The 10,000-nt window shown below is 29.0% G+C and overlaps 1 protein-coding gene across 11 annotated transcripts in view; it reads left to right on the forward strand.

The window, feature by feature from the left end:
* Window positions 1-10,000, forward strand: part of LOC124953495 (longitudinals lacking protein-like) — a 237,120-nt gene that overhangs the window by 108,195 nt on the left and 118,925 nt on the right. For 2 of the 11 annotated variants that reach the window (XM_047504968.1, XM_047504982.1), the window contains 2 exons: window positions 8,186-8,302; window positions 9,125-9,519. The exons of 8 other annotated variants lie outside the window; for them this stretch is intronic. In XM_047504968.1, the coding sequence (XP_047360924.1) occupies window positions 8,186-8,302; window positions 9,125-9,516 (509 nt within the window). In that variant the 3' untranslated portion in view covers window positions 9,517-9,519. Of the gene's footprint in view, window positions 1-5,992; window positions 6,251-8,185; window positions 8,303-9,124; window positions 9,520-10,000 lie in introns of those variants that run through there. One more of the 11 variants, XM_047504966.1, reaches the window with a different exon arrangement.

Below are 10,000 nucleotides of genomic sequence, written 5' to 3' on the forward strand. Positions count from 1 at the left end.
AATACACACAGGCGATTTACAGGCACATCAGGGCAAAACACCGTGGCATGGAACTTAGATTCGTTACATTGTATTGAACGAATCTTATGGATTATGTGCGTTCCCTTTTAACTTTCTCATGTAACGATTTCAACAGATATATTGTCGTCCTTCGATAATTTCTTTAACGATACTCTATCAAATATCATCAAGTCTTGTCTTTATCTTTTTTTATTTTATTTTTTCTTTTCTTTTTCTCGTTTATTTATTTTACTACTACTACTACTACTACTACTACTACTACTACTACTACTACTAGTATTATTATAAGGGAAAATCTTTTTTCTCTTGATCGTCCATTTGAGAATATTTTAAGAAACAAAATTGTTGTTCGGATTCGCTCAATATCGCAGTTACGATCTTTTTTTCTTTTGTTTATTTATTTATTTATTTATTTATTTATTTATTTTTTTTTAATCAATTTTCCCAAATTTTAAAAAGGAAAAAAGAAACGAAAGGAAAGAAATTTTTTTCCTAAAAATTATCCGCGTGTAAATACGAAATCGTAGAAATAAGTTTATTATTAATGCGTTATAATTTTTCTAGTCATAGATACCTCTTTTTTTTTTCTTTTCTCTTTTTGTTGATAGAACTCTTTTATCATCGACGAGAGACGGCAATTGTTTGAAGGATACACACACACACACACACACACACTTATCTTACTTAATATGATCCACATATTTTCACGCACGAATTAAATATACGAGCGAAGATATTTATTAATCATTAACAAAAATAAGTTTTACCTTTCGAAATTTCTACGACGTAGAATTTATAACAAATTGATATCGATTGTTTTCAGGTATACATTTACCATAAGCAGTATTAGGCGTAAACTCTATGGAGGTCCCACGTTATAAAACATCTTACTCCTCTTAAACAATAATATGAAAAATAATAATCTAGTATATTTTTACTCAAGCCAATATCGGAGAAAACAAATTTTAGAGTCGTTTATCCCTACATCTCTTTTCTTCTTTTTTTCTTAATTTATATTTAAATTGATTTATTTTTTTAATCGCAAATATTTTTATATTTTTATCCTCCTTCATTCGTTCGCGCAGACGCATAATGTCGTGTTATTTTTCTCATCGTCCAAAAAAGAAAAAAGAAAAAAAAAAAAAGAAACATTCGAGATTTCATAATGACGACTTTGCGATGAGGACCTCCCAAAGTATAAATGCGAACTTAATCCTAATATACATTCGAAAAAAAGAAAATTCATTCGAATAGTTACAACTAATCTGTTAAAAAAAAAAAAAAAAAAAAAAGAAAAAAAAAAAATTAACAATCGATATTTATAGCGTTTTAAAATTTAAAAACGCGCACGGAGAAATGCAAAATAGAGCGAAGAAAAATTGAAGAAAGAAAGAAAAGGATAAATAAATAAAAGGGGAAAAGAAAAGAAACAAAAAAAGAAAAAGAAATGAGAAACAACGAAAAAAAGAAAGGATAAGAAACGGGCAATTTTAAAGTCGTTGTTGTTAATTGTGTCGATCGAATAATGATAAAAAGTAAAAGAAGAAAAGAAAAAATAAAAATGGATATACGAAACAAGCAATATGCCACGTTCCTCGTAATATTATCATAATCTAAGAGAAGAGCGTAATTCAAGTACGTGAATTTATTCCTCGTCGTTCGTGCAGCAAATACTATTCTCTCTTTTTTTAATATAGACATGCCAAGGAATTGCTATGAAAGTATTATAGAAATTTGTCCATGTAAAGATAATTCGCAATTGTAAAATGAGCGTAAGACTGCATTCGTTGATATATATATATATATAAAAGAAAAAATAGATCGTTATAACGTGACCTTAAGGGAAAAAAAAAAGAAAAAAAAGAAAAAAAAAAAGAATAAGAAAAAACGTGGTCTTTATCAAACTATCGATATAAGAGAATCGTTGTCTCAATTATTTTTTTTTCTTTTTCAATATTTCAATATTAAAATATTCCCTGACGTACAAGTACCGTATATCTATAAGTATTATCACGGAAATATCGATAAAAAAAAATTTCCGTCGAACATCGTACTTTAAAACGATATTAGATTTTTCTTCTTCTTTTTCTTCTTTTTTTGTTTTTTTTCTTTTGCGTCATTTGCCAAAAAAAAAAAAAAAAGAAGCATTGTTTGCCATCGCAACGATCGTTGGATCGTCTTTTTATTTTCTTTCTCTTCTTCGTTATATTTATCTCGATAGGAAATTAAAGGAAAAGAAGAAAAAAAAAAAAAGAACAAAAGAAAAGAAAATCTTCGCGAGATCATTTCTAATATTTCGTAGATCATGATCATATGTGTGATGTTTATCATTGAAAGCTACGCACTTAATTCGCAATAGTGTTGTAATATTTTTGTCCTTCGCTTTCTTTCTTCTCTCTCTCTCTTTCTCTCTCTCTCTCTCTCTCTCTCTCTCTCTCTCTCTCTCTCTCTCTCTTTCTAATTCAAAGAAATATCCAAAAATTTGTTATTTTTCAGCCTAGATATTCGTTGAAAAAAGACAAACGACAACAACGAAAAAGAAAAAGAAAAGAAAAAAGATAGAAACGAAAGAATAAAGAAAAAAAAAAAAAGAAAAGAAAAGAAATCAAAAACAAAAAGAAGATAGAGATATAAGAAAATTGAAGATCTTTTATATACTGATCAAGTAAAAACGATTCTCTTCCAGGTAGTTACTGGATGGATACCAATGGGATGTATCACTGTGTTCGTTGCACTCGCAGAGTTGTAACGAAAGAAAGCTTACTACGTCATCTTCGGTCCCACTGCATCTCGCACGAGATACGATTCCGATGTCCTTGTTGCGGCTATGGCTCCAAGTATAGTTCGAACGTTTATAAACACGTTAGAAAGATTCATCAATCCGATCGTATTATTACTTGCTAGGAAAACCAAAGAAATTTTAACTAGGACTATTGATTATTTATTATCAATTTTTTACGAATCTCCTCGAAGTTATTATATAGACATATATAATTTTGTATTTTTATTTAATCAGTATTATTTTATTTTAAATCTTTTCTTTTTCTTTCTCTCTCTCTTTTTTTTTTTTTTCTCTTTTTGATTATAACAAAAACAAACGATTTCATATTTGTTTAATAGTTCTTCTCGTCTTTTCCTTATTACGTTTGCGTTGCGCGTAAAATCTTTTTATCCTTTAAATCAATTAAATTTCAAGCAAATTAAAATTTCTTGTCTATAATGGAAATTGATTAATGAAAAAAAAAAAAAAAAAAAAAAAAAAAAAAAAAAAAAAAAAAAAAAGGAAAATGATATAACAATCAAATAACATTTTTCTTTTTTTTTTTCTCTCTTTTTTTCTTCTTTTTTGTTTGTCCTTTATATTTGTCCTTTTCTTTTTGTCTCTTTTACATTTTTCTTCTCTTTTCTTATCTTATCGTTAAAACGTTTCAATGTATAATAATTGATTTCTATTTTTCATCGCAATAAAAGTAATTATTATAATATAATCCGAAAAAAAGAAGAATTTCGTTGGATTTTATTAGATCGAATTAGATATGATATATTTGATGTTGAGAGAAGAAGGACTAAATATGCGACTAACATACGCATGTTAATGCTTTATATACGGACAAATGTAAAAAAAAAAAAAAAAAAAAAAAAAAAAAAAAGAAAAAAAGAAAAAAAAAAGAAAAAAAAAGGAAAAAAAAAAAATAAGAAGGAAAAAAGAAAGCATATTATTCCCTGTGTTTATTTTTACAAAACTTATTTGCGAACGGAATAAAAAAATATAATAATTCCGTTTCGACATATATATTTATTTATTCTAATTATTTTCATTTTAGTCTGACAACGAGTTAGGCCAATTTCTAACTCAAATTAAATCAGCTTATTATTAGTTGAATCGCAACTAATCACGAATTTGTTGTACCTGATCTGTTAGAAAAAAATTGTATATCTTCGTATCTAGGTATATTATCGTAAAAAACAATGAGTTTCCACCATTTAGGGATAAACTTTCCGTATATAGATATGTGCGTGTGCCTGTGTGCATGTGTGTGTGGGTGTGTGGGTGTGTGTGTGTGTGTGTGTCCGATCTCTTCGCTGATAATTTAATCGACAAAGTTGAGTAGTTAATTAAAATGCGTCGCAAAATCGTCGACTTCTCATTTTCAAATAATCTCTATAATGATTTTTCATTTTGTTTCGTTTCGTTAGATTTTATCTAATACGTGATAAAGCCTTACGAAATTGTATTCGATCACGAGTTATCGATAAAAATTTTATTGAAAAATACCTTTTCAGGGATGTGGATATTTCACGTTAACGATATAAAATATTAGATATACGACGTTTGCCTGTTACGATGCTTACACAACTACATAACGTTGTCGACTGATACGATCTAACAAGATCGTGCCTGTTATCATCGGCAAGGACGAACGTGTATATATAAATACATACATATGATTACCTTTAAACGGTAAATACACGTTGTCTATAATAACAAAAACCTACAACAATGATATACCTTCATAACAGATCTAACGTATGACTTTATACGATGTCGAATTTGTTTACTACAATTCAATAAGCGATGCTAGAGATGTGTGTGCGACACGTGTATATATACACATTTATGTGTGTATGTATGAGTTTAGATTAATATACGTAGGTGAAAAATATTACGCATAGTTTCCTTCAGTCGCTTTTACAACGTCGAAACTCGTGTTCATCGTTTTAACTCCGACGAACGTAAAATTTTATCTCGTCAGCCTGAAATATTTCGCACATAAGGTATTAACTAATTTTATTTAATTTCTAATAAGCAATAATTATTCGCGATCATATATATATATATATATATATATATATATATGTGTGTGTGTGTGTGAATAGGTGTAGTACTGTAATTAAATCAAGAGACGAATAATATTAGACAATTAGACCATTAAATATCTACACGAGTGTGTTAACGAGTGTGTCAAGATTTCAATGATCGTTTTCGTTTGTAACAAAAACGCTTTATCGTCGTCGAAAGGATAAACTACAACATCCAGGAATATAAATTGTATTTGATAAAGATTTTTATTACTATTCGAAGAAAATATTTTTCTATAATAAAAGAGATATAATAATGTTTTTATATATACATATATATATATATATATATATATGTGTGTATATATATATCATTTCATTAAAAAAATTTTTCGTCTACGAATTAGCGAAACGAAAGAAAGAAAGAAAAAATAAAAAAGAAAAGAACGAATCCTGACATCTCCCAATCCTTTTTTTTAATCATCCAATTTGTCCAAGAACAATTCTAACTATCCTAGGATTCATCATCGTTTATAAACGTATAACTCTAAATTATAGTAATCTTGATTTCCACTTTCTAGGAGAATACAAATGCGCTCTTTCTTTCATCTTTTCGAACGCCAGGCTATCATTCATCCACCTATTTATCTATCTATTCCCTCCTACTTACACAAAAAGATAAAAGAAAAATGAACTCTCGTGATATTTCTCCTTTCTTTCTTTTTTTTTATTTTTTTATTTCCTTTTTTCCCTCTCTCTCTCTCTCTCTCTCTCTCTCTCTTTCTTTTTTTTCTTTATCAATCAAATACAGCTCCATTCATAGTAATTAATTTATTCGATTTCTTTCTTGTCCTTTCTTTTTCTTTTCCTTGATTCTTTTTTTTTTTTGTTTTCGTTTCTTTTCATTATCCTCCTATCTCTCCCTCTCTCCCTCTTTCTCTCTTTCTCTCTCTCTCTCTATCTCTTTCTGTCTCTCATTCTCATGATTCTCTCTCTATCTCTCTCTTTATTCATTCTTCTCTATTCATTCGAATGATATTTTTCTATATTCCATTTCTCTTCTTCTTCTTCTTCTTCTTCTTCTACTTCTACTTCTACTTCTACTATTCCAAGAGACCTAATTAATCAAGGTCAGATCGACTAATTTTCAAACCCTTTTTCCTGTTCATAGGACGTCCATTGGCACCTTACGACAGTGGTATCCTAGGCATCTTACGGGCGAACATGGATTATCGTCAGAATCGAAATGAGTCGAGGAAAAACGAGGATGGTCGTGGGGGGCCCTATTGGCAATCAGGCAGGATGTCTTATCATTGTCCACGTTGTAACGCCGGATACACTTATAAGAAGACCTTGAAGACCCACATGAAGTATGATTGCGGAAAGGAGCCAAGATTCAAGTGTCCTTATTGCAATAAAAGGGACAAGTGTTCGTCGAACATTTACAAACATATAAGAATGCGACACGATGGGCTACCAGTGATAGTTCATCGGAATTAAAGGAATTAGATAGAGAGACAGAGAAAGAGAGAGAGAGAGAGAGAGAGAGAGAGAGAGAGAGAGGGAGAGAGGAAGAGTGTGAAAGAGATATCGGAATGGTTGATGAGAGAGATTTGATCGGGGATGAATACGACACTCATCTTATTTACAAATCTTATTTCCCTTCGTTAATCTTCTACGATTATCGTAATACAATTGAAAAGGAATACGCGAATGTTCCTTGGAAAGAAAGGAAAAAAAAAAAAAAAAAAAAAAAAAAAAAAAAAGGAGAAAAAAAAGAAAATAAGATCGAAACGATCGAAGTGATCCATCGGTCGATTTTAGTTGTAAAAATAATAAAAGAGATCGCATTGTCGTATTATTTGTAAAATAATTTTACGTATGTATGTATTGTATGCACGTATGTACGTATGTACGTATGTATGTATATATGTACATCATCAAAAATTTTAGATATCAGACTTCTTTGATTTTAATTTTTATCCTTATTTTGCTTCGTGAATTTCCGAGAGAGAGAGAGAGAGAGAGAGAGAGAGAGAGAGAGAGAGAGAGAGAGAGAGAGAGAGAGAGAGAGTGAGTGAGAGAGAGAGAGAGATAGTGAGAGAGAGAGAGAGAGAGAGAGAGAGAGAGAGAGAGAGAGAGAGAGAGAGAGAGAGAGAGAGAGAGAGAGAAAGTGTTCATTGTCCTTCTATTTAAAATCCATCATTTCTTAATGGATTTAAAGTTCCTATTCACTCTCTTCGTCTGTGTCTCTTTGTTTGTGCGTGGCTGTGTGGTTATGGTCGTATGGGTATGTATAATAAAAACCAATGAAATTAACGGGTCAACGAACGATAATAAGAATCGATGAGAAATACTATTATCGTGTCTAATGTACGCGTGACTTTAAATTGATTTTAAACCTATCGTTTTTCCTTCTTTTCTCTTTCTTTTTTTCTTTCTCTTCTTTTTATTTTTTATTTGTTCCTTTTTATTTTTGTTTTTGTTTTGCACGTTGAAGGAGATTGGAATGTATAAAAAGAAACGAAGATTGTTTTCCGGAATAAAAGTGTGACAAATTACGAGAGTCACGTTTTTCTCTTGGAAAATTATTTTTCTTTGTTGTGTATGTATTTGCGTGTACGTCTATCTGCTCTGTGTGTGTGTGTGTGTGTGTGTGTGTGTGTGTGTGTGTGTGTGTACGTGCGTGCGTGCTCATGCGCGTATTTATTATTATTATTATTATTATTATTATTATTCTTATTATTATTCTTATTCTTATTATTATTATTATTATTATTATTATTATTATTATTATTATTATTATTATTATCATCATCATCATTATCATTATCATTATCATTATCATTATCATTATCATTACCATAGCTATTATTTATTAAAATTATTTCATCACAAGGATCGATCGTATGTGTTATATTAAAATTGTTCTAATCTTTCTAAATGTGTCACCTGTTGTCTCTCTTTGTCTTCTACTTCTTCTTTTTCTGTTTTTTTCTTTTTTCATGTTATTTTTTTTGTTCGAATTAAAAAGAAAGCGAAAAAAAAAAAGGGAAAAAGAGAAAAGAAACAACAACAACATGTGTCTCAACCCAACGGGTCTAATTAATATTTGTCATGTGGATTATGATTAATTTTTTTCGTAAATATTATCCATTGAAACTATAATGCAGAAATAATGTTGCATCATAGTTTCCTTCTTTTCTTTTTTGTCTTTTCTTTCTCTCTTGCTTCTTCTTCGTCTTTTTTCTTCTATTTCTATTTTTTTTTCTCTCTCTCTTTTTTTTTCTTTTCTCTCTCCTTTTTTTTTCTTTTTTTTTTTTTCTTTTTTTTTTTTTTTAATTAATCAAATATCTATTTTCAGATAGAAGAACGTACCCGAGAACAATGAAGTTGCCTCCTTCGTTAATGCTGAACAAGTTCGTATGCCATCAGTGCAACGCTGGATATCGACGTATGGGAGATCTTATGAGGCACAAATGTACTTATATACAAAGATATGCATGTCCATATTGTAACAAGAAAGATAATTCGACGACGAATTTGTATAAGCATATAAAAAAGTGGCATCCCACGAATCAAGCCTGTTTACGAAAATTCTTTTGAAATATTACTTACGAACGAAAATAAAGAGACGATTTAGACGATTCCATCAAAACCCTTACGATTCTAATCCCCCGGTCCAATTACTGGCGTTACATTCCGCACTCCACCCGTTCGTGAATCGAAAATTACCAAAAAAAAAAAAAAGGAAAAAAAAAAAGAAGAAAAAAAGAAAACTCAACATTTTGAGGAGAATATTTCTTAATAAATTTATTCTTCTTAATTTCATAGATTATTTCTTTATTTTTTCTTCTTTTTTTATCTTTTTATTCTTTTTTTATTTTTCTTTTTTTTTTTTTTTTTTTATTTTTATGTTTATTTTCATTTTGTCTTCTTTTTCAGTCAGACTTGTGTCTCTTTCATATATGTTCCCTTACAGTCAGTATATCCACCCTCTCCTTTCTTTTATGAAATAATCGATAACGATTGTATGTATATATATATATATATATATATATATATATATATATATATATATTTATATTTATATTTATATATATATACATATAAGTAGAAACAAACTGTATATTTTACCTTTCCAATTGTCCAAAGCTTAGTCCTTAAAAAAAAGAAAAAAAAAAAAAGAAAAAAAGAAAAACAAAAAAAAAAACAAAAAAGAAAAAATCGAATTTTGTTGAACCGTAAATTATATAATAAAACGAACGATACTGTAATCCTCATAACTTGGTTATTTTTTCAGATAATCGAGATAATCAGAAGTTGGCTAATTTGGAACTGATTTATGGATCATTGCCATACGAAAGATCTGCGGTTGGTTCTGATTTAGGATACAAGTATCATTACGATCAACGGAAGAGTTTCGAGTGTCTCAAGTGTGGTACATTTTTCACGCAAAAGACAACGATAACGAGACACGTAAGATACTTCTGCGGACGGGGATATCGTTATCAGTGTCCTTATTGTGATACCAAAGCATCATGCTCGTCGAACATCTACAGACATGTGAGATCACGTCACAAGGGTTTAGAGGCACATGCCGTAAAGCTCTTCACATCATATGAACCCCATAGAACAACTAATCAATACGGAAATAACATCGATGGAGAACAATCTCAACGTTTTGCCATATAAACTGTAGATATTTATATATATATATATATATATATATATATATATATATATATATATATATATATATATATATAATTTAAGGATTATAAAAAAAATGATTAATGTGTATTATATATATCATCAATCTAATATCCAATTACTTTCCAAATCTCGGCAATATTAAAATAATCCTCGAATATCAATATCCCGTATATATATATAAAAAAAAAAAAAAAAGAAGAAAAAAAAAAAAAGAAAAATAAAAAGCTCCTGTTTTTTATTTGATTATGTATAGATATATATATATATATTTTTTTTTAATTTTTTTTTTTCTTTTTTTTATACATTTCTTTTTTTCTCCAATTTTTTCGTTCAATTGTTTTTTTCTCTGTTAACTATATTAACAAACTTCTATTGGTTTTGGATATATACATATACATATATATACATATATATATATATATATATTCGAATGGGTTCGCGATACGAAGAAAAGGTTCAAGTA

The sequence above is a fragment of the Vespa velutina genome, chromosome 12, assembly GCF_912470025.1.
Source record: "Vespa velutina chromosome 12, iVesVel2.1, whole genome shotgun sequence".
Lineage (NCBI taxonomy): Eukaryota > Metazoa > Arthropoda > Insecta > Hymenoptera > Vespidae > Vespa > Vespa velutina.